Here is a 27561-nt window from a genome sequence, read left to right as displayed (position 1 = left end):
AATAAACAAAGCATTAAATAGCGTATAGCATGTTTATTCCACTTGAAATAAATATAAATTATCTGACAACTTTTTTTTTTACAGCATTGTATCGTTTTTATATAAGGCAGACCAGAGAAACAATTGTTCATTCCTACTTTAACACCAGTCTGTATGAAATACATTTCAAGGGAAGAACTATTTAAATTTAAAGTTCTCATTAAAATTTTGGACTAAAAAACTATTGCGGCTAATTCGTTTAAATGCATTCTGGAATACATAATTGTGATAAACCAAGACTATGGGTATATCAACATATTCAAAATTATATGTTTATCAAGACCTGAAATACATTCAAAACATTTTGTATTTTTAAACCTGTGATAGAATGTTTGTGATTAATTTCGATTCAATTCAAGATGCTGTTAGTCTCTTTTTAACATGTTCCCTTTATGTTCTTGGGAAATATTTTGTTGAACTGTACAAAGTTTTTTTGTATTTGCCTAAGTCGCATCTGACCAGGGAATTATCTGTTTCAATGGCCATATGTAGCGGCAAATGATGTAGGATATATTATAACCTACGTCAAACACCAAAATGCATAGAAATATTAAAATGACATATGTGGAAGCTAGCAAATATTAAACTGAGCCATTTGTTTATATGAATTTACATGCCAATTATGATATTAAAGGAAAACATGTTTGTTAATGCAGTGATTTTAAAATACAAAAATCAAAAGAAAATATATCCAAATTATAAAGTTATTTACAAGCGATTATAAAAGCAAACAGCCGCTTGATATATATATATATATATATATATATATATATATATATATATATATATATATATATATATATATATATATATATATATATATATATATATATATATATATATATATATATATATATATATATAACACTTTATGAAAAGATTGTTTTAGTAATGATATACTTAACCTTCACCGCCACGCAACAAAAAATGGAGCAAAAGAAAAAACAGCCAAAAACAATGAAAGTATTATGGCAAATCATAAAATGAATATTTTCATTCATTTGGCCTACCTCCTCCTGTTAAGATTAAGTATTTTACAAATATCTAATAAATTGCTTTTAAAACTCTTCTGTAAAAATACAACGTAAATATTATTATCTACGATTTTGCTATGTCTATTATATCATACACTGATAGAGAGGTAAATGACCAATTCGATTTTTGTTAGAATTTAAAGAAGAACTATGTCGTCTCAGTGAGTTCCTAATATAATAATATAGAAAAAAATTAAAGTTGCACATACAGCACACACAATCATTTAAATTGCAAAGACAAAATTATATGTCTTTTTTGTCAAACAAAAATTAAGGATTTACGGAAGGTGTATGATTAATATGTAGTACAAAAGACACAAACATTTTACCCATTTTAAACAGTAGGTAGTATAGATATGCATGCGACACAATTACCTTTATTAACAATTGACTGTTTAGGCACATCTAAAACGAAATTATGCGTTAAAGTGGACAAAAAATGAGACAAAGGATTTCATAAGCCCACAGTAATAAAGTTAACTCAGTCTCATAACCATCCATTTGTCAACCTTTTGATGAATACATCACATACAAATTGTTTTACTGTACATTTTTATCTGTCTTCCTTAATTCATAATACTTTGTTTTTATCTTAATATTTAAAACGTCATGTCTACATTCAAAAGTGTAAAATGAACTATATTTGTTTACGTTTCTTAGTATACCTTTAAAACACAACCGTAAAATTGAAGTATTAAGAAAAACAATAATTCATAAAAAACAATTAAGTTGATTCACTGCCACACAAGTTACTTCACAAAATATATTGTGGACTAATGGTAATCGGAATGAGTAATCACGATAAAACTAATGATGTTTAATTTACAATTTGCATGTGCAGTCAAAGGATGAAAATTGTTCAGTTTATTAATGCATGTATTATTATTTGCATGGTCAGTAACCTTATCAACAGAAATAACTCCTTTAAAGTATTCCAGACAAGACGATGTGTTAATATAGCTTTATATACACCATCCTTCGTCCTAAGAGTAAGTCAGTCATATGAGCTATACAATACTACTTGTCCAATAATCGTCTTGTCTTTTACATTCAAAATGTAACATTTACTTGAAGTGTATAAATTATCCAGAGAGCTGTTCGATTATTTTATATAATTTTAAGTATTTTAACCAAAATGAAAAGATTTAATTAATTATATAAAATAATGGAAAATAGTAGAGAATTACTGCGTTGATTGATCCTCTTCGACAACTACTAATACTGCTACTACTACAACAAATTCTACTACTACTATAACTACTATTGCTACTACTACTACTGCTACTACAACTACTGCTACTGCTACAACAATAACTACTACTACTGCTACAACTACTCCTATTACTGTTACTACTACTAATAGTTGGGGATCAAAATTTAAACAATTTTATATGACATTCTACATAATATTAGTATACGATAAAGGAAAATCACATGCATAAATGTAGCAGCATGGAATGATTATGCAAGAATGATATCAGATTATAATAGCAACCGAGACAAACTATGCCAACTCTAAGAAAATCTTACGAAAAACCCTCTTGAGATGTCACAAAATATTTTGGTGAATTTGTACCAACAAAAGCTACCCCAGATGCTTGGGTGGGTGACGGGGCTTGGTATTAAAATTTAAACACCATGTCATCTTACAATTACTGAAATTAGACCATTTTAAGCAGTATACTTTTATGCTAAAACAGTATTTTTTAAAAACGACGTCTAATGAGTATGTAAACATGATGTCAGATCTTAATGCAATCTATGCATCATCAAAAATAAAATAAATTGACCACAACAAATACGTCATCTCTTACAACACGGAATCATCATCTAAGATTTATTTTGAACAGGAAAAACCCATGTTGATCGCGAACCGTCATATGTTTTTACGATCTAGTCGTTGCGTCTTTTGAACTTTATATCGCTCCTTGTTAATAATATTTTTGTTATATACATTTGTCATATAAAACTTTTTTGTGGCGCAATACATACTTACAATGCTGATACGCCGTACAATCACAATCAACAAACCAGCCAGCCAACCAACCAACCAACCAACTATACATACAATGTTACGTGTTTAGGCTCGAATAAACAGTTACACAAGAAAGAATGAAAACAACAAGCTTTGAAAAATATAACAAATAGTTTTTTTTTTCTCCATCGAAACAAACTGTAAAAATAAAACAATATGAGAACTTACGGTCCCCAGAATCAAATCCAAAATTAATAGAGTATTATTCCACGAATAAAATTGTTGAAGTCCTAATATTCAAATGTTCTAATGATTCTAAGTCCGAGTCCCGACGAAGCATCTAAGATGGAAGTCGATGACGTATGCAGCACCCTGTACAGTGTTGACCTTTTAGAAACAAAATAATTAATCCTTCGGTCTTGGAAATCCAAATAAAGTTTTCAACCATTGTCCTTGTTCAAGAGTTGTGTATGAATACAATAATATTTCCAGAGAAACGAATTTAATCTTCTACAGTCCAAATAATCTAAAGGGAAATTAACATATAACTCAAAAACTCAAAATCTTCACTGCTTCAATACTGGTCACAACCGAAGAAAACAACTTGACATCAAATGTTTAAAAGCCCGGACTCTGAGATCTCTCTCTCTAAACATCACTATTAATACGAAGTATTTAGCAACTTCGGAAATGTCTAATTGCGAAACAGAGGATGACGTTATCATATTTACATGTAAAAGTCAGCTCCTGTATGTCCTTGATAAGAACCGATCATTTTACTCCTCTTAAAAAGTTGTTTACTTGAGCCTCAATCAAGGCCAGAAACTAAGCCAAAAATAGAAACAAGTGTTTTTATTATTAGGTATCTGAGGAAAACATTAGGTCAAATTGAAATTTCTGGAAAATATCAAATTCCTAGTAAACAAAATTACATTACATTGACATGTAAAGACAACCAAAAGACTCCAAAACCGACAAACAATCAAATCAAATCAAACACAACTTAAATCAATTATAAATTAAATCTAATATATGTAACAACATACATACATACATAAATACATACATACATACATACATACATACATACATACAGACAGACAGACAGACTGACATGCACATATACATAAGGACTCATGCTTTGCAAGACAAATTTTACACTTCATTAAGTTTTTTAATTGATTTTCATTCACAAAGGACAAGACTCAAAATGACAACGGTCAAAAGCTTTTTTAGAAATCACCACATTAGAAACATATCTTTGATTATTTATATATAATCATCGGCAAATATCTATCATAACAGATCACCAAATGATAATTGATATAATATCAAAATTTGATTGAAAACTGGATAGGGTTGTATATTTCAGAGCACATGGCGTAACATATACGTTAAATTATAAATTGTACGAAACATAATACCCATTTATGTTTGTTTTCATGTTGCCATAGTAAAATAGTTACCGTCTATGGATATTATAATCTATTAAAAGATTCGAGAATAGGAACTGCAGTATTGGTTTCACTCTAGGGAGTATTTAGATCTTATTTACGAACAAAAATGATTCATGCTCAACTGAATGCATAAATCAACTAAATCAAATGTCATCTTTGATGGAAATCTCAAAATCAAACAGCGAACGCTTAAGATACAAGAAGTGATTGTGCTAAAGAAATATATTAACATTTGCGATTTGAAATGAAAGTTAATAATCATAGCGGCTCATATAATATTATTTTGAATCATATGACAGACTAAAAGTGACGCATGCCTATGATCATGGTCTAAAATAAGTTTAATCCTATGGTCACCTGAATGACACAAACTATTATCTCCTGGCAGAAGATAAGAACCTATCATGTGAGGCCGCTTTAGCACAGAACTTGCGCGTTCGCAAATCTGTACTTCTGAGTATTATAATGGGTTACAGTATGTGCAGTGGTTGGTGGTAGCCAATCTAAGATAGGTGATATAACCTACACCCTCACTCGATCTTACGCTTTGCACCATCATGAATGAAAACACAAGCCAACATCGAGCCTATAAAAGTGTAGTATATACCAATGGAAGGGCTGCCTCCAATAGTGGCACATAACACAATTTAAGCTTAATAATTAACATACTCGAAATGGCAAATGTGCGTTGATTTGTAACGACCTTGATTGATAAGCGCGTTACATAAACATGATTAATTCAACTTGTAAAGCATTATTTGATTTTTGTACATACCACATATACACGATTTTAAAGTCTTCCTCGATCTTGGTATAAAAAATCAACCCTTTTCTGTGTCAGGGTAATTATCAGGCAGTGACACACCTGACACTGAATGAACCCTACTGGTAGTTGAGAATTCGGGATATTTACCATGCGCTCTTAATATCTTAAAACATTAGATTTATATAAATATCAGGCTTTCTGAATATAAATATTTCCTTTCTATCATAGAGATCCTCAAATTCGAATAATAATATTATCGTGTCATTGAAGAATAAATACAGACAGATTCTAAAGCCTGTTCGTTTGACATTCTTCATACATATTATTTACATTTCATAATCTTCTCAATAATACCAAGGTTGCCAGAAACGTGCATGTATCTGTTATATCTGCATCCAGCTCCTGACACGCGGTGAGAAAAAGAACGAAGCAACTTCACGTGATTCCTTGGTAAAAATTAGAACCTAAGCCCCAGAAAAGTAAATTTATAATTACTCAGAAAATGATACTTTTTTTCTTCTTGCAGAACAGCACAATAATGCGTCAATTAAAGATCATATGTGACTAGACTTTTAATTTTTTTGTACATGGGCAATACCTTTACCTGTAATTAATGCAGAAATATTTCAGGATCAGGAGCCCTTCATTTGGTATATATGTATCAATTTCGCAAACTTGATAACGGTTGATTAAATTAATGATGTTAATCAAAATGTAACATATGAAGCATTAAATATTATAACACAGTTTTAAATTGATTGTCGATCACCTTATTTTAATTTCTGCTACGTCGTAATCTATCAGTATGAACCTTGCGAAACATAATCCCTAGATAGAACTTTGCGGCGTTGTGATGTGCACATGTTTTCAGAGACCTATTGAAGCAAATAAAAGCATTTCTTAGCTGGGATTGTCGCATGAAACAATAACCAAGGAGATTTAGTTCCGTTTCTCTGTGTGGAATAAGTCGCTCTGTCCTTATCACGTGTATCATATTGTCGATGGTTGCCTGCTTATGCCTCACTTTTCCGAGCCTGGAGAAATTCAAATATTGAAAGAAGTACAGACACATACTGGGATCTACAACGATCCAGTCATACCAGAAATGTAAAATCATATTCCTTAATGCCGGGGGTGCACCAACTGACCTGAACATTTCCATCTTTAAAGGGGTTGGCGTAATGGAAATTTCTGATGGAAGATAGATGACATAAAGGATATCTGCTTCTGCAGCAGTTCCTCAGGACAGTATCTTTCGGTGGCACACTTATCTAAAGCTAAATCAACATTACGCCTACTATATATGTCACCAATCTTGTCCGAGAACATAGTTCTTATTTTATGATCGCTTATATGCTGTAGACAAATCTGTGTCAAATCATAATCCCCGAGCATGGTTCCAAGTCCACACAGCTTTAGTCTTACTGAGGTAGCATCACTGTTAATCCCAAGTGACAGACACCTTGATGCCAAAGCCATGAGATAATCTACTTCCTCCTGGGATAGAGAATATGCATTTTCTTTCCATACAGAAACGACGTGAAACCCCATTCGTGACAACATAATCATTAGGACATATTTTAAATACATTCGCGATGTGTTAGGTGCGTATTGCAAACATTGCATTATTCTTCTTATATAGTTTGTCAGAATATTGTATTCCTGAGGAATGTTCCTAAATATAAAATATCTGCAACAGCATGCCGCACTGAAATATGATCCATAGTCCACACATGCGTCTACATTTAAATATTTCTTAATGATTGTGGAATTGCGAATATTATTCAAACTGCTGCAATCATGCAATAAAAGTTGTCCAAGATTACAGAATTCCAGGCCCAGCAACATCCTGTAGTCTCCTGATACAAGAACCGCCAGTATCCGAGTTAACATGATCTGAACTTCTCCGAATATTTTTCTATCAAAGATGTTGTTTGTACTGATAACATAGTCAGGACAGTATCCCATAGTGGCCCACTCGTACAACTGTTTCAGACACATGTTAAGACAGTATAGAAGGTTTTCAGTGCGCCACAATTCAGTCGGTGTGTTTTCTCTGACCCACAATATGCAAACCTTGCAATTGTAGCTTGAAAAGGCGTCACCAACGACCGGTGCAATATATGTTTTCTTTATCATTTTTAGTAACACATATACTTTCATCGCCGTGTCCTCAAATGATCTTATAAGCTCTCTTTCTGTGAAAGAGAAAGACAATCTCCATTCCAGATCTTTTTCATGGCTAAGTGGGTGTCCAATAGCAACAGCAAAACAGCCATCTTTCCTCGAATTTTGTAGCTGATGTAAATTTGGCCATCCATCGTCGGCGTTGTAGCCACTCATACGCCTGGTTCGGCCATTGCATGCACCTAACAGCAAATACAGAATCCAATGGCAACGCTACATCTTCATTTATAGTGCGCATTGCTGGGCCAGAGAAAATACCAGCAGGAAACATACAACGAGTTATGTGGTTGGACACCACAGTTCTACCATATGAGTCTACTCTAAAGACCATTATCTGAAAATGAAATATTGGATATGGTGTATTGTCAACTAGTATCTTTACAAGTTGTAGTTTAACAGACCCAGGGTGAGTAGAGGCATCATGCACCATGAGGTAATTGACCTTGTCAGCATGACATTCCGATAGGTCTGTGACTAACGTTATTCTCTCATTCATAAACAATATGTCCCGATCTGATTGTAATCCAGGTCCTGTAGATCCCTCTCCTCTACTGCCAACTAAGTAATTTGCTATCATTCCTTTTTCAAAATGCATTGTTATGGTGTCGAAGACATCATTCGCTACAGCAGCCATGACCTTCCTATCTCTATCTTTTCGTGAGTAGCCAATGACATCTAAAATATTTGACACCCGCTCAGATAGAGTTCGGTAGTATTCTGGGACTTGGTGATACATATCACTTGAAGTTTAAAAGGAAATAGTCAAATGATGTATTAATACAATAATTTTAGAATTGTGCAAATGTTTCTTTGGTCCAAATGACACTGGCCGAAAATAGTGTTTTCCTTATTAATTGAGGAAACCTCGAAATTTCAGTTGGTCCTACAGGAAAAAATGATAGTAACTATGACGATCTAAGGTAGACGTCAATTATAGATACATGACACAATTAATTATTGCATGCCTACCGTGGTTTGAATAACTTCTGAGCCTTCAAAACTGTCGTTCAGCACGCTAAGGCCTCATTCATGGATGAATTCAAACTGTCTTAATGGACACTGACTACAGACATTGTTTGATCACGAGAACTTCAAGAGTAACAGCTTTAAATCAACAGTGTAACTTATAACCGCAAATACATCGACTCACATGCACAACATAAGGAGAGATCCTTCCTTGATATTAAAGAATAACAATTATAACAGCATAAGTTCATATATTCATACGTATGGTATTTGGAACTGTTTTATTAGCGTATCTAATGATGAAGTGTCTTGTCTTATAGAAATAATAACTTCATGTTCGTTTCAATGCGTTAGAGATATTTCTTAAAGATGATTATATAGTATGATTGTTTAAATGCGCATCCAGAGATCCTTGATAAATTAATCAACTTAGGAGTTATCTTGGAACAGCGATGATGTAAACTTGGTGTACAACATATTTCAACACCAGCATGTATTCCACGGCAAGTCTTATAGAACGCACAATATGCTGACAATCGATGTTTTGAATGGGCACTCTTATCTGCGTAGCATCCCAAAAGCGATAATCTGGATCAGCCCTAAAAATATACAGAACATCTAGATTAACCTAAGTTTGCTAACAATGAATTCCCTTTACAAATTGCTAAACTTCAGCATGTCATCGCTGTTAACTAATGTATCTGAAATATACGCCTTCAGACTTTTCGGCAACCGATACAAATATGTTAATGTTGAACAGTCCAGAGTCGCTGTACCATTTAGTATAGATTAAATATTTCTAGCGAATACTCTGCCGATATAGAAAGAACGAGGATAAGAAATTTCCGTTCAGACGTTGCAACCATGGTTGCATCACCCAGCTTGATGAGCATAACTTTTACTGCAGTATTGTTAGCGAAAAACACACTATAATATCAAAACCAGGCTAAATAAAATCCTGAAATTTACTACGGCTACGGCAGGACGAGGAATTAAAGTAACGTATATCATTTACGCGTACTGCAAGTGTCTTAACATTGCAGAAGACGCATCGAACGTTCAGTCAAACACAATTCAAGTAGCTGAACAGGTACCATGAGGGGTTTGTTATACTGTAGTCACATGCATCGGTCAAACTGAATCACAATATTGTATCATGGCCAGGATTCAGTTGCGGTGTTTCTGAAATATCTTGATGTTACAGTGAATGTGTCAGACAACACATATTCTCCTTTCACAAATGACACTAATGTTGGCATTGACAAATTGTACGTTGCAAATCATTGTAGGATGTCTGAAGCAGATTTTAGTTGATCAAAAATTATGCGATCACTGACATATTACTGGTATGTATAAAGGGGACGCACTCAGCGCAGTTGCTTACGTACCTGTAAACAAATCAATGTGGTGGTTCATAAACCAGTATGCGTAAGATGTCGTCTGAATATGCACCATGAAGTGCAAACCCCAACAACATATAAATATGCATGCATGACGTTTAGACTGGGTCAGCTGCAGTTCATTATCTAGCTCTATGAGTTGAATTCCAGTCTGAACAAGCTAGCCATTCCTCTTGCATCGAATGGTAGTACTCGCCAGTTCTCTATACGGTGGCGCCGCTGTTGCTGAAACGTTTACTTCAAACACTCATAAAATAGTATACCCATGTCAGTACCTGAGCCATTGGGATATGTTTGTCGACCTGCATTTGTCCTTGTATTTTTGTTGAAACTTCGGTAATTGTCACCTTCTGCATTTAGGAACGTATGTGTTTCTGCTTGTGCATGTCTTTGCGACGGTTCTTGACATAAGGTAGACCAAGCACATTACCTTTCGTCCCCATGAATGGCTTGAGTCGCTCTTCTGACAACAACAACTATAAAAGTTCAATTTCTCACATACATAGATCATCACCTGTTTACTGAACGTAGCAGAGCGCGTGAAAATGAACGAATATAAAATCTAGTGTTATCGGTTACCTTTATTACAATTGCACAGTATGAGATTTATAACGGCCAAATTGATTATCGGAAGCGCTGTCAGTGCCAGGGGATTTGTTGGCCCTGTGTAAATGTGTGATTATACATGATACTGGTCGCAAGTTTACACAGTACGTCAACATAGTTTGGAATATTCGGACCTAAAATAATTTTGTAGTTAATACACGAAACCTTCAGCTATATCGGCGATTTCGGATGAGTGTAAGCAAAGTTCATCAGGTGTCAGAGTCGTTAGAGCGATAGGATGACCTAGGATGGCATGTGTACCGGAGTAAAAAAAGAGTATGACAAAGATTTCTTCAAATTCATGAAAATGTTGTAATCGGCAAAAAAGAATTCGCATAAACCTTGTCCAAAATAGTAAACAAGACAAGCTTCAAAGCTTATCGCTGACTCAGCATTTGAGACCTAGAAGATCGCCGTAGAAAATAAAAAGTCGAAGTGAATCCTGGCAAAGTCGATATCACTTGGCTTATCAGTGTAGTACTAAACTGCTAATTGTGTGAGTTTTATTAGAAGTTCCATTCACGGGAAAGGGACACAGACGGAATGCCTTACACGAGTACAGATTCGCTTGGGTTGCATATTGTCATCAACGATGTGTACGCGGACATGGGAAGAGGCATCCCTGATAAATACGCTTGACACCAACGAGTATCAGATGGATCATCTATGTTCAGTATCGAAAATAAAATGGATTGCGCAAACATTTCATACAGGATGTACCCGATGATGATTAGATCGCAGAGAAAGCTCGCCTTCAATGAAATCAAGAAGCAGAATGATGTCCCACTTGTAAATGTCAACAACGATCTCAAACGCGACATGTATGTGGAACGTTTGCAGCAAAAATGCGAATTCAAACACACAGTAATCTGATCTGGCCTAAGGAATCTCGAATGGTGTGTATTGTTGTAATAAAATAGGTCTGTCCGAGCGCACAAAACATTAGATATTTGCATACAGCAAAACTACTTAAGCGTACAGGAACGCCCAGATCAAGAAACAAATATTGCTACTATTTCCGTATCCTCATTAAAAACTTTGAATTCTTCTAGTACAAATGTCTCGCGTTGTTATACGGATGATATATTGTAACCAGTTGGTTGTCACTGGCCGTATAGGTTCACGACGTTGCCAACTTCATACATCTCCTGGTACATAAATTAGCCGAAAAAAGTGTTTCCTATTGTATCTAAAGAAAATGGTCGTGATATCAATTGTAGATAACTTTTATTAATTCGGAACATTGAGAATATTGTACACGAGTGAAATGTCGTTCATCGGTCTTTTAGTATTTTCTTCTCAAAGATAAATAGGTCATACGTGGGTAATACTCAAGTGTATGGCTCAAGTAGACATGCTTGTTCAAAGGAGTTTGTTTGAAATTACTTATGATTCATTACGAAGATATTGGAGTGGTTACTCCGGGACTGTTTACCGTTTTTGTCACACCTCAGAATAGGACAGTGTCTTTAACTGAAAACAGCAAATCAGGTCACATCCATGCAAATTCGGACCGTTACGATAAACACTTAACTATCAGACATTTAGCTATTCCAACGAAAAATGTAGGTAAATGAAATAACCCCGATTATGGCCAGTTAGTTGGGAGCGGGATATTGCACTCACTTCTTCAAATACGGCGGCGGCAGCATCAGTAGTTCGTTACAATTTTAAATTTGCATAAAAGCTCTATTAGAATGTTATACTTCAGATGGGTAATGGTGAAGCTAAGAGATTGTATTATGCAGCATGAACAAACAACTCTTAAATATTGGGCCAAAGACACGGACATACAAAATTTAGTGTTGGGGTTTGATTATGTTTTTCCTTTTATTTTCCTTACCTCAGCCCCCTTTGTGGATTCCGCTTGTGCTTGGAGCCACTCGTTCAAAGCTAAATCAATTTATTCTTCGATACGCTCATTTGCGCTTTTAACATCGGGAATCGAGGTCACATGCATAGAAAAACTGTTGTATGGTCTTGGTTTTATGACAAAAATTGGCTCTTATTTCCTAAATACTGTGATACTTTTCGTCATACAATGACTGAATCACTAAGAAAATTGGACGATTAATTTAGTGACATACACTTTGGCAAGTTGACCTTGGCATGAGGGTATCAGTCTTAGAAACCTGATATCATGGCTAACCTTTCTTTATTTGCATTTAGTTTCAAATCCATTGATTGGTTTCGTTATATTTATGATACATAGTGATGAAGCGAATATAATTCATTCCGTAACGTGCATACTCATCGCTATGATATCTTTGTTAAAGTTAAGATCATGTCAAATGTGATATACATACATCTTTTATGTGGCCAGGGTACATGCTTTCTTATAAATTCGAACAGAGCAGTGATAACCCGCTAAACATTCGAAGAAAACGACTTACCGACGCACATTGTACACTTTAGTTGTCAGAAATGCTTGATGTTCCAATATACAAATGTTGTGTAACTTTCTCCAGACATGGCGGTGTTTGGCTTATGGTCGGTATTAGGACGCAGTCTGTATCTTAACTATGGTTTCCTTTGATATCTTCGGACGAGGTTTCATTTGATGTACTTCCATGGCACGTGATATTTTTCAGACTGTATCGCTCTGTATTTCAATGCGTTTATATTGAGGAGCACAGTCGATGCTTCTGTTTTCATCCCTTTAATTTGCTGTTTTTCTTCTTGATTTTGACGTGCTTCTGTTTTTGGTGATTCTCTCAGTTGGTTTTTCTGCGTCTTTGTTGTCTTTTTGGGCTTATGTATCTCTTTCATCATTCGATTTATTTATAGGAATTTATAAGAAGTACACTTTCTTTGTACGTGGCCTGTATGTGTTCACATATGTCATTCCCATTGTAGATACACAATTTATATCATGACTTGATGAAAAATCCCTGTAGAGAGAAGATATATTCTATGTTCTTTACTCGGTCTTTCTCTGATTCTACAATATGTGTTCCATCTACAATATGTGTTCCAGTTTGCCATAGCTGTTACATGTCTCCACTACCCTCCAATACACTGTTCATTTCATTTCCTCTCAAATCGTGTTATTGTACCTTTCAAAAGCACTTGAATATATACCCCTGAGATACAGATTTATTTAAACTCTTTCTCTATTTAGCTACTAAATTATCTTGACACTATTATCTGTGTTATTCTTCCTTTTTTTAAATCTGGTCCATATGTGCGAAGTGGTATCTCTCGTTTGCGACATATAATCCATTTATGTCGCTATTGGTAATAACTAAAATGGCTTTGCATATGTTCCTACTCGATAGGTTTGTCAAGACTACTGATAACCTAGGTCTTTCCTCTAATGTGTTCAGGTATATTCATTGTGTTCCAAGAGTAGACTGGGCAACAAAGTCCTTCCATCCTCGATAAACTATAAAGCTGTTATAAAATAGCGTTCTAAGACTGGCATTTTCTTGATTATTTAAACTTGTTATGGTTCATACAAAGCGTTTGTTTAATATATTTTCATACCATATTTGCATCCATTATCTATCTACTCATTTCCTTTTATCTGTATACGACTGATTTAACTCACCGGGTAATTACAAGTTATTCGCTTACGTATTGTACATTCCAGAACTGTGGAATAAGTAGTGTAGTAGCCTTTACACTGCAATTGCAGTTTTCATTCCTCTGTCGTTATACTTCGCTACATGTACGTGCGATTGGCTTGGTATTTGTCATTAATACCTAAATTGTCCTTTTTTAAAATGAGTGTCTATGATCCTATCTTCTCAGCAATTTGACTGAGTATAAAACCTTAAACAACAATATCTGTTTCTTTAACAGTTAGAACATTCTGCTATTATGGCCATCATTAGTGGTAAGGGAATGTAAATGGAAACTTGGTGGCCTAAAGTAAATCAAAGTTAAGTATTTATTTAAGATTTATCGGTGAATAAATACGAGTGCATGATATATGAAGGTTCTGTGATTATAAATGTTTTCATAGAAAACGTATAAAGTAATATCACAGTTATAAGTATTTCCTGGTGAACGTGAGTTTATTTCTCCTAACGTTTCAAGAACTAAGAAAAGATAATCTAAAGGAAGAGACTACATAAATCTAAACCGAAAGATAAAATACACACAATACTCTTTATGCTGAAGTAAAATTTGCTGCAAATTAATTAGAATGCGTTGTGCGTGTTCCGATACAAAGATTAAATGAAAAACTGCCGGATGAGATTTAGATGTAAGAATAAGATTTGTACGGAAATCTACACATTCTAAGAAAAAGACCAAAAGAAAAGTTAAAAAATCCAACTACAATTGGCCAGCAATGGTATATTGATAGGCGTCTTAAAACACCCAGAAAAAGACGGCAACAATTCTAAATGTAAACTTTGCAGTAGATTTGAGTAATTAACAATATCACTATATTTCCACACAACATCAACTCAAATGTGGCTGTTAAAGATGAGATCAAACGTCTGGGTACATCTTTCACGACGGATTCCATGCAACATTGCAAACATTAATTAGTTTATACGCCGATTATGCCAGAAATCTTAGAGCATTCGTTGCCATGAGTGGCAGCTCCTGTGTAATGAGCGATACATGTATACCTACATTTTCTAAAGAAGATCGCATTAGAGCTGAATCTATTATCCACGTGGCCAAATATCGAGCATGTGACAAACTACGGAATCATAACAAACATTAATTTTGAACGTATGGAGAAGGTCAACGCTTCAACATTCGAGGATTTAGCAATGCGCATCACTGTGTAAACAGATTCTTGAGATTGCTGAAAAAGATAAATTCAGACGCAACTTAACTGGAATTTACGAAAGAGTGATATAGCGTTAAATATTTAAAAAAATGGTCAGTTATCCTCATCTAGATCAAATATGTTATATTGGTTATAACGTATGCGTAGAGTTTGATTAAAGTTTATATTTTCAGACTCGATACCAGCTACTGAATCGGAATTGAAAATGCATTAACACCAATCATTCTGTATATATATATATATATATATATATATATATATATATATATATATATATATATATATATATATATATATATATATATATATATAATTACGTGCAGATCACATTTTTCTTCCTTCAAGTGTGTCAGCAAAGTTTACTTCCTCGTAAAAATCTTGTTTGAATTTTATCTTGATCCTTTAAGGTTTTTATCTGCTTCCATTAGACTACGCACCTCATTCTATTTATATATCCTTGTCTTATAGAAGCTTCTGGAGCAAGAAACTCAAGCTAAGCAGCAAACATTGATAATTCTGACATCGTGCATGCGTTTTCTTAATTACTGTACAGTCACAAAATCTTCATAGTTACGGACTCTGAATTCTTTAAAGCTCATGCAGTGTCTGACATGCATATGGTAAACTGATCTTAGGTCTTACTGGCCCAAACTCCGTTCTTTAATAAAGAAATTGGAAGCGTCGTTCGCATTGATTAGAATACAAATAAAGAGGACAATTTCAGAATTTTTGTGAGAAGGGAGTTTTCTTAATTACAACGATTAAGAGGAATAGTAATATATAGTCTACCGAAAAATAATATGGCCTTTGTTTGGTGCCTGTGTATCCGGCCGACACAACACCTATTGAATTTGCTCGGAATAATTTCGCTTTCTTGTTTATTTTCTGTGCATGAAAGGCAGTTAAATTGATTGCTGTGACATCGAGAAATCTATAATAATTTGTTATTTTGGTCGGGTTATTGAATAAGACTAAAACAGCCTAACTGTCGAATATATATATATATATATATATATATATATATATATATATATATATATATATATATATATATATATATATATATATATATATATATATATATATATATATATATATATATATATATATTTATATGTGTGTGTGTGTGTGTGTGTGTGTACATCAAAGCGAAAATCTTTAAGTCACAGTTAGATACTGGTATTGTCGTATTGTTCTCTTTTGCATGTAACAAATAATGAGTTTGTTTCAAGACAGTTTATGGTCATAAAGTCTAATTCACACCTACGAGTGTAGTTCTTAAATGTTGCTTATATATATATATATATATATATATATATATATATATATATATATATATATATATATATATATATATATATATATATATATATATATATATATATATATAAGAAAAAATGCGTAAGACTAAACCTTGTTTAACATTAGAATGGAAAATATAAATTCGAATGTGCGACTTAATTACCTTTTGGACCAAATCGTTGTTCTTAATCGCATGGTATTGCCCTTATTACTTGTCACAGCACTAATGTCAGACAGTACTAAAGGTTCACGCAGAAAAATCTGTAGCTAACGTTCCGTACATTCGTCAAGAGAATATATACTACGATATGCTAAAGAATTCATTATCATTTAAGTTAGAAGCTATATTAGTCTTAAACACTTGTCAAGGGAAGTTAAGTATAATTGCTTGTTCATATGTATAATAATTCACAGGCAGCGAAGAGTACTATCCCAATGTTTGCCAAGCACCTGTTTTAATTTTAGTCCAAATGTCCCACTTCTACGGAAATAAAAGAAACGAAACAGTGGAGAGTAACATACACTTCAGCTTAAGTTTATTTTAGACTTCCAAGTTGTTTTCAGTAGCACTCCTTGTAACTGGTCATCCATCGGTTGTAGAATGTTTTTTTCCCTCAAACTTTTGACACATGTGTGGAAGCGTCGCATAAAGGAAAGAATAATGTGTGGAGTAACTAGCAATATAGTCTTGAATTTAGTTCAAGTATGCAAATGGTAAATTAGAGCAATTTGAAGCCATTTTTACCATTATTGGCCACGACAGACAGGTACCTGGCTAAGTACGTTTCCAATCTGATGAAAATCAGATCTCAGCTATCCTAGGTAAAATTCTGACAGCGAGAACTTATGGTTTATGTTCTGGCGACCTTTGAGTTAGCCAATGGAAATGCAGCTTTCAGAAGTTTGGAAGTGAATCAAATCGTCTGGCACACACTGATGTTCTTCAGCTATACTGCTCAGTCTCCCAAATGCGAAGATATAAGACTTCATCTTATTGGCTGATAAAATTAGCGATAATGGTAATAACATATTTCATTTCGTTTTCGGTGTTTATATATTTTCTACTTCAGTTATACCTTTTGGAGTCCCCACTATTACCGAATCACCCTGGGGATATATTAGAAAGTAATTAACTTCAGGTGGAGGTGGAATGAAGCTTCCCAAAATCAAAGCGTCGAGAGGATCTAAGGATAACGTTCATTCGGGATATTTTTTAACCCAATTTATCAATTATTATTATCATGATTAAAAATATAACAGGAAGTCCAAGGCATTCACGTCGAGCTCACAATAAAAGGGTTGCTGTTAAACATGTGACCGTGACCTCAAGGTCAATATATTAAGTGAGCTCTCTGCAGAATCTAATTCTCTTCGTTCATCATGATTCACAAAATGTTCAAACAAAATCCACCAGATGTTTACAAAATATTAGAAATAGAAATTACATTAAATACAATCTTAGTAAAAATATTCTATGATTGTTGACCGCAAGGTGAATAGAATAAGTGAGCTTTTCGCGGAATTTAATTTTCTAATTTCATTTTGGTTCACTAAATGTATAAATGAAATCCATGAGGTGTTTAGAAAATGTAAGGAATAGAAAAAATACATTCAGTAAAAAATACATTCACTGGCACATCAAGGTCGTCAATATTAGGGTTCGTTATTTGTGCTCGGATTCGCTGGTGGTTGTCCATTTCTCTAACACGATGACACAAGTCGGCAATGCTAATAATTTTATACTCCTTATCAATCGAGTACAGCTTGGTAATTGTATTTCTGACGCCACGAGAAGCTCTTGATAGTCACGTATTCGTGAATGCAGCCATAATGATATTATTTTACCAGCTCCGTTAGTCACACTTTTACTCTGATATGGCTGATTCCGTAAATACTGTTTACAACCACTCACATGTGTCTCTTTTTAAAGAGTAACGATGATCGTTTGATGATTTCCTCTCACCGCTGTTCCACTACGATTATTTTCTCACGTCGGTAACATCAAGGGTTTCTCGTATTTTGCTTTTGGTAATAATGTGATCGTGTAGAATTGCTGAGCAAGCTTGCCTCCTCTAGTTGTAACACCAACATATGCTTCTAACGAATCATTCGTTTGTGACTTGTACAATTGTCAAACAATTATAACATAATTATGAACTAGAAATATGTAAGTGATGTTGTGATCTTGGGGCCGAACATCACGTTCATAAAGAAGGACGCCAATTACAGAAAGATGTCAGAAACTATAGATAGCATCATCATCATCATCGGTGAAAACATTTGTTCAAATCCCTCTATCATCAGTATGCTTAAACTGTAATATATAGTTGACATAACATTACACTTCATTTTCTGGTGTTCACGAGCAGCGTTGTGGCATCGTTCCCCATACTCAGCTATAACATTACAAGCATGCTTTAGCTTTGTATCTATCATAATTTTGTCAATTGTCGTGTCTAAACTGTCCTGATACTATCGTAGTCCGCCAGTCAGGTTAATAGCAAGGAAACTACAACTAACACATTCCGAAACTTATCCCACGAGTAATCAACAACACACCAAATCCTTTGAATGTTTAAAACATCACGCTCGTCAATGCCAAGAAAGATCATTAAACATGTTGCACATATCACGGATTATTTTAGGTACATGTGCGTAACGTCGAGTCACATAGATAACGTCTGATTTTTGTGTCGGAAACGATGATATATTCTCACTGTATTGTCATTGTGTTCAAGCATCACATCGTGGTAAACAACACGGTTACCCGCAGTCGGAGCAGTGTCATCAGTAGTAGCAGCTTCATCGACTGTGGAAATAAAATAAACTGTTGTAGATTTGTTTTGACCGGTGACTGAAGCGCTACTTTAAAATCTCTGAGTAAATCTTTATAAGAACGACTGTCCGCTTATTACGCAATTATGAGTGGCTGATGCCACGTTAACCATCTAAGGATCATGATCAACGTTTTTCTGTGATCCGGCGGGGACAATAACCGTTGCGAAAACTCAGAAATGAAGCATGTCACCGTGCTGGGCTGTTTGGTTTGTGCAGAGAAGTTAATGACGATGAATTTGTTTTTGTGTACAATGCTATATAAAAACTCCTACTGCAAATTCAACGCAGGTTCAAATACCTAATTGTAGAGCTGCGATTTACGGAACTTGTGTTTTGTTTTTAGCAAAGAGGCTCACGTTTGATGGAACATATGCTCTAAAATTTACACGCTGATGTAATATATGCCGTTGCTGAAGTCGTTCCTGAGTTAGCGAAGCTACCCGGAACGCCATTGAGTAAATATCCTGGTGAAAATCACATTCCAGGATATTATTTTTGCGTGCATGGAGCAAGGCTGGAAATTAGAGTTGATTATAACAACCAACCTAATCCCAGAGGGGTTTATACGAGACGCGTCGATGCTCAAATGTTAACGACATGATCTTATTTATAAAACATGAAGTGATATTCGTGTACAAAAACCTGCTGATATATATCTCATCCATGACTTGAAATGCTACATTCAGAGAAAGAATGACAAGGCGGATCATCAAATCAGGCATGAAGACGAAGATTGCTTTTGGTGACGCGACTCTTGGAGGTTGAATATTTTGATAAAATAAACAAGCATATGAGGAAAGCGTCATTTCCGAGAGGACTTTATCCAAAATACAGTACAGTCCTATCGGTTATTGGAAAGGTGAAGACGTTTTTGAAAACTCAGATTTCTCCATGATCGCTTGATGTCAGAAAAGTAGACGAAGTTCATGAGTCTGGTATTTTGTTTCGTCCCCATGATAGGACACGCAAAATGACACAAATGTTCGCCTTAACCATTGTAGATATTGTCAGGAGGCATAAGGATGCGGAGCGGACGTATAAACGTATTTATGCACACGGACCATTATCATGACCAAGACTGTTGAAAGTGGATGCGTGGAAAGAATGTTTCCAATCAATTGCTGCGTTATAACAAAACATGAGTTGCGAGAAATATAGTAGTGTCAGCGGTTATTGGAAAGGTAATGAAGCCGTTGTAAACTGAGATTTCTCGTTGATTGCTTGATGTTATAATACTTGACGAAGTTCATCAGTCTGGTGTTTTGTTTCTTCCCCATTCTAGGATACGCAAAATGACACAAATGTACGCATTAGGTATTGTAGATATTGTCAGGAGGCTTAAGGAAGCGGATGATGCAATGTATGTAACGGGCTTCGTTTAGTTCACATATGTGAATAGAAAATTACATAAGCAAATATTATTGAAATAGTATTCAACATATATGAACTTAACACTGTTTGCACAAAATGCATAAAGTAAATTTTTATTTCACGGATGCAACTTGAAATTCATGCATTTTCTTATATGATTGATGTGATTGGTTATATGTATACCTAAATTAGTGTTCATGTTAAATAATTCGTTCTGTTATTATTGTCAAGTTCGTTTTATTGTAGGAAGTGAAACTTATTTAATTAGATATATGCGAAGAAAGAATCACATATATGTAAAATAGACTCGTAAAGATTAAATTAAGTTGTTTGGTTTACATACGTAAAGAAAGGAATTCACATTTGCGAAGAAAATGTATAGCTATATTTAGATATGAAACCATGCTTATGTTAAATAATTGTTTTAGTTTACAAATAAAAAAGTATGCATGTCTAAAAGAAGTTTACATTCACGAATACGAGTAACGCAAAAGTCACAATATACACTTATCTCGTGTTTAACAGTCTCACGTGTAGGCCCTAGAAGGACATGATTGATTTTGAAATTAATGACCAACTGTTCTCAATGTCGAAACAAAATCAGTAAATACGTAGAAAAAGATTTCTTTCTGATATGCGAAAATACACTCTGACTAAAGTTTGGATCTACGTTTGAGCAAGCAGATCTGATATGCGCCAATGAACGGTCATGTTCTTCTAAAATAGGTGAAGAGAGAACTTCGTTAGAACATGAACAATTACCGATTTCTCTCAGATTTACCTTAAGACATTTTGTATGAAAATAAGGATATAAGCTATAGCAGCTTGCCAAAGATTATTAAAAAATTTCTAGGTATGATATTAGATGATTGGTGTTAACGGTGCATTTAACACATTGATTTTATCAAGCCAACACAATGGACATAAGGACAACTCGAAAAATCAGAATTGCTTTGGCCTGTTCGAACATTCAAACCGTACTAATTCTACTGTCCAACGCTTTACCAGTTATGCTTTCGCAGATACATTTTCAATGCATTAACCGTTTAGATAAATCAACCGGTCCGCAAGGAGGAAATGATAATTCCATCAAATGGCTGTGAACATGAGACTTTCCTTTAACAGTCACGTTTATAATCCTTCCCGTCTCCATACACACATTTTGATCACGTCAATCTGACTGTTTATCATTTACCTTTCTTATATTGCGATATATGCACAAATAATTTAGTAGCAGTACATTTAACTCAAGTCTGTTTATTCAGCGCTCGTCTTTATCGAAACTCTTATATTGTGATGGTAGTGTCATGTCTATTTAATTTGTACTGTTTATTGGCTTGTTTTTTCATGATTATACGTTATGAATAATTGATTTTTATAATTGACTTTGGTCCAAAATCAAATTCATGGATCACCGGACTAGGGACATTTATTTCATAAATAACAGAATCCATAGCTGAAAGTTTTTCTGTGATTGTGGATTCAATTTTCAGATCATTATTAATGGTAAACATAGTCTTGATTCTAAACTTAGAAGCTTCTACATTGGACATTTTCGTTAAGTTTTCAGAGCTTTATCAGGTATATAATCTTCTTTTATTGAAAACTGAAAACTTACTCATCCGTACCTTAGCATGTCATGCAGAATCAATCTTATTGTTGTATTAAGTTTCTTTAGTGTGGATTTATTTATTCAAATTATTTTTCTCTGGAAGTACAAAGTGCTCAGTAATACTACTCGACAGAAACAATCATCGGGAATTTTAGTGATCTCAGACAATACGATTTTGGATTATATTATTCTATAAAGAGATGAAATAATCAGTCTTAAATCAATTTGTTTATTAAAGTAGAAAATTGGAAATTATTATTTTAGGGAATCTGAGAAAGTTTTAGATTCATTTGTTTTTCATTGGAGTCAACATAACGATTACGAAAACAAGCACATGATTTGCACTTGTTTTCTTCATAAAGCACAAACAAGGTCGTGTCTTTGTATAATAATCACAAATAACGCCATAAGACATTTTAAAAATGTATTACTCAGGAGCCGAATAGACGCGAATAAAAACAACTACAATGTCACACACGGTCACATACTTATCCATGTGTTAGGAAAAGCGAAATCTGTTGAAGCATTTTATTTTCACATATTTTCAACACTTCTGTTTAAAACTTCACGAGACAACAACCATATCCTGCCACTACTACTACTTCTATAATAATAACAACATGAAAATTAATAATAATAATAATAATAATAATAATAATAATAATAATAATAATAAATATTCTTCACTGAATTTTGATTCGGATGATATAAATTGATGCAACATCCACATGATTGACCTTTCAAACAGCAGATATTAATAGTAGATTGCAGAATACAAAAGACATGATTGTGTCCCAGTATGTTCTGATGATTTTATGTTATAATGTAATGATCAGTCGATGATGATAATGATGCATATGATGATGATGATTCAAGTTGGATAAATGAAGAGTGTGTAATGTGTTAAAATCAATATAGAAATATATCTTTTAAACTTCAGGTGACATGTATCACCATGTCCCAGACTACTACCGCTCTGTGTCTGAGAGGGTATCCACCATTCTAGATGTCATCGGCTACTCACAGGAAGATCGGAATAGGAAGTTAATGGTTGCCACTGCGTTTGAGTTTTTTGAGAACATCACCAATCTCTTTGAACCAGAAAATAGTAGTTGTAAATATATTTTTGACCAGTAGAGGAGATGGCTCTACACGACCAGGAATATATTCAGATCGTGACGTATTATTTTGGGATGAGAGAGAACAGTTCGTCACAGACCTAACAGATTGTCAGCCCGACAAAATGAATCTCCTCATGGTGCAGGATGACCATACTCATCCTGGTTATGTTAAACTACAGGAAGTAATAATGCTACCTGGCAATACTCCTGTTCCAGTATTCCATGATCATTATGGGTACTGGAGAGTAGATTCATAAGATAGAACTGTGCTATCCAACCAGTTTGTTGGTAAAAACGATCCTGGTGTAGTTTTCTCGGGCCCAGCAAGGCTAACTGTAAATCGTGTGAAGGAAACATGCGTTGATAATGTACATGCTATTCATTGCACACAATGGCCTAATGAGGCACATGAATGGTTCCAACGCCGCCGAAAACAAGGATGGCCTGCTTCACATCATCTACGAAATGCTATGAAAGATGACTGCTTTGCTGCTGGAGTTGGACACCCACACAGCCATGAAAGCGATCTGGAATGGAGACTATCTTTCTCTTTCACCGAAAGAGAGCTTACAAGGTCTTTTGAAGACATAGTGATGAAAGTATATACGTTGCTAAAAATGATAAAGAAAACCTACTTTGAACCTATCCTTGGTGATGCCTTTTCAAGCTATCATTGCAAGGTTTGCATGTTTTGGGTGAGGGAAAGAACACCGACAGAATTGTGGCGTACTGAAAACCTTCTATTCTGTCTTACTTTGTGTATTAAACAGTTGTACGAGTGGGCAAGTGTAGGATATTGTCCTGACTATTTTATAGTCACAAACAACATTTATGACCGAAAAATATTCGGAACAACACAGCTCATTTTAACTAAGATACTGGGACTACTTGTATCCGAAGATTGCCGAATGCTGCTTAGATTAGAATGCTGTAATCTCGGAGAGTTTCTATTGCATGATTGCAGCAGTTTGGACATTATTCGGAACTCAAGAAACATCAAGACAAAGGTAATTCTAGAAACATTTGTGGACTACTGCACATATTTCAAGGGGCCATTCTATTGCAGGCATGTTATGCTTCGAGAGATTCCTCAGGACTACAACATTATGACAAGCTATATTAGGAGCATAATGTATGCTTTGCAACACGCACCTCACACATTACGAATATATCTACATCATGTCCTTATGATGTTGTCGTCACGAGTGGGGTTTCATGTGGTTTCTGTATGCAAAGAAAATATACATTCTGTATCCCAGGAGGAAGTGTGTTATCTGACGGCTTTCGCATCAAGGTGTCTGTCACTTGGGATTAACAGTGATGCTACATCGGTAAGACTAAAGCTTTGTGGACTTGGAACCATACTTGGGGATTGTGATTTGACAGAGAATTGTCTACAGCATATGAGTGATCATAAAATGAGATTTATGGTTTCGAGTAAAATTGATGCAACATACACTCCATACTGTAACGTTGATTTTCTTGATGATAAGTGTAGTACCAAAACATGCGGTCCAGAAGATCTGCCGCAGAACCAAATGTCCTTCAGCGTCGTCTATCTCCCGTCAGAGATCGCCATTACCCCATCCCCATTGAAGATGGAAATGTTCAGGTCAATTGGAGCACGCCCGGCGTTTGGAGATGCGAACGAACCATTATGGTATGAATGTGCAGATGTAGATTCCCTTATGTGCCTGTACTTCTTTCAATATTTGAATTTCTGCAGGTTAGGAAAAGAGAGACATCAACAGGCTGCGTTGGACAACATGATACACATAATAAGGACAGAGCCAAAGATGCCACACAGAGAGACAGAATTGAATCTCCTTGGTTACTGTTTCATGAGAGAATCACAGTTTATACATGCTTTCGTTTGCTTCAATAAATCTCTCAAACTTTGTCCACATCACAACGCTGCTAAGATCTACCTAGGAATTCTGTTTCACAAGATCTATGTTGCTAGATGAAGGCGTCATAGAAATTGAAAATTTAAGTGGTACATTTTCCGAATTTTCATTCACTAGTGGGTTTGATTCAGTGTCAGGGCGTCACTTCTGGTTATTTCTCTATCACGAGAAATCAAGGATCGATATATTTTACCAAAATCTAAGTAAGTCTAGAAAATCGAGCATATGAGATATGTCCTAGCTTTAATCTGCAAAAATCAAAATCAGAAGAGAAAGGTTTCGTTTGGTTGACCGCAGCATCTGGGTGATATCTTGGAGGAAAATCAGTAATTTTCGAAAAATACTGTGTGAGTGCCCATTAGAACAAAACCAGTACTATATTTCCTATATTTCGAATGTTTTAACAGAACATGATCCCTGGACGGTAAGTATTTCACTACAGGAACATGAAAACTACCGTTTAGGTGGATATTATATTTGGTGAAGTTTTATCATTTAAAATTTATATTACGCAAAATTCTCTGATAGATACATCTCAATCCAATTTCTCGTATGTTGCAACAATTGTTATTTTATTATTTATTATGATAGATATTTGCAGTATTGATATAAAAATAAACAAAGATAGCTTGTTTTGTCATATGATGGGTTTTGTAAGACGCGTTTGAGCGTCCTCATGTTGCATGATGGTCTAGTGTGAATCAAAATCAAATTTAATGCTTAAGAAATGTAAAGTGTCCGTTATCAAGCACGAGTTGTTTTCTATGTATGTATGTATGTATGTATGTATGTACGTATCTATGTATGTACGTACAAAAAGTATGTACGCATACATGAATGCATAAGAATGAACAGGGACATCAGCAAAATCCTTGTTATACATTACCGGTTAGACCTAAATATACCCCAAAAAAGCTACACGAACTAAAGTATAACTAGAAGGGGCGAAATCCTTAATTGACAAATTCGGTCTTTTTATATTAACCGAACACTAACCAACAGCCAGATAACTTAGCTAAAACATCATCACAGGACACATCAACGTGCAAAATGTTTTCCTTCATTACAGCAGGTATGAAAGTGCATCTAGTAAATTTTACAAACAGGAGATTGCAGGGTTCTTTATTTGTGCGAATACTGATATATGTCTGCTTTTCTAAGTATGAGCAATATTAATTATTTTAAAGCTTTCTCCTTTATTCAGTTCGGTGTTGGGCAATTTTAATTTTTGTATTCATTACTTTTAACTATAATTGATAACATGATGTCATTATTTACGTCGCGATCTCTTCACAGAATTGTTCCTAACGTTGTGTTTGTACGAGATCATAATATGCACCATCATTGACAGGGATACCATTATATAACCTCAAACATGGAAAGGTGATATGTTTTACTTCTAAAAATTGCAAATATGATTTCTACGTTATTGCAATGAATTAGAATTCTCATTCTAATTTAGGTAAGACGTATTTTATCACAGCATCTCGTTTTATGTTATACTTTAATGAATTTGTCAATATTTTTTCATACAATGCCTTTTGATTGATTAAAATAGGTCTGTTACACAACACTGTAATTTATTTTGTATCTGAATGTGTATCTTTGTAAACCTTTTTCGTCGACGTTACTATATTTTTTAATACATCGCTGCCTGGCTGTGCATTTATTTGAATGTTAACTATCAGCCTTGTGTTTTCATTTCATTAATATTGCAAAAGGAAACATATATAAATTAATATGAATGAAGTGTACAGGAAATTATGAATAACTATAGAACTTCTTTTTTGAGAGTACATACATGCGAGGGGTTATGAAGAGTTCACTCCCCTAAAGTGCGCTGTTTGTGGCCGTCAGTTTTATCTCCCATATAAAATGAAAACTTTGATGTGGTATAAATAAAATGTATGTATAGTATGTACGCTGTATCAATGATATACCACTCGCTGTATACATTTTTCATTAAAAGGAAACTCGGGCAAGCCTCGTTTCCTTTTAATGAAAAATGTATACATCTCGTGGTATATCATTGATACAGCGTACATACTATATATATATATATATATATATATATATATATATATATATATATATATATATATATATATATATATACTGCCTTTAGAGTTAATCAGTCTTGCGGGGCGTGGGGTGAATACGGTCTTTGATTATTAAAACGAGCAACTTATAAGTGTTTCCAGGTTTCGATTGATAGTTTTGTTAAAGGTTT

At 34.5% G+C, this 27561-nt stretch overlaps 1 protein-coding gene across 1 annotated transcript; it reads left to right on the top strand.

Moving 5' to 3' along the window:
• The first annotated feature begins 23248 nt into the window (after window positions 1–23248).
• LOC149779262 (uncharacterized) lies at window positions 23249–27214 on the top strand. The gene is made up of 2 exons (XM_089938414.1): window positions 23249–23353; window positions 23706–27214. The coding sequence occupies exons 1-2, from the start codon at window positions 23249–23251 to the stop codon at window positions 25389–25391; spliced, it is 1791 nt and encodes a 596-aa protein (XP_089794540.1). The 3' UTR covers window positions 25392–27214.
• The last annotated feature ends 347 nt before the right edge of the window (window positions 27215–27561 follow it).

Source organism: Sinohyriopsis cumingii, chromosome 17 (assembly GCF_028554795.1).
Source record: "Sinohyriopsis cumingii isolate HCF-2022 chromosome 17, ASM2855479v2, whole genome shotgun sequence".
NCBI lineage: Eukaryota > Metazoa > Mollusca > Bivalvia > Unionida > Unionidae > Sinohyriopsis > Sinohyriopsis cumingii.
Note: the sequence above shows the minus strand (reverse complement) of the source record. Positions and strands in the feature narration are given on the sequence as shown.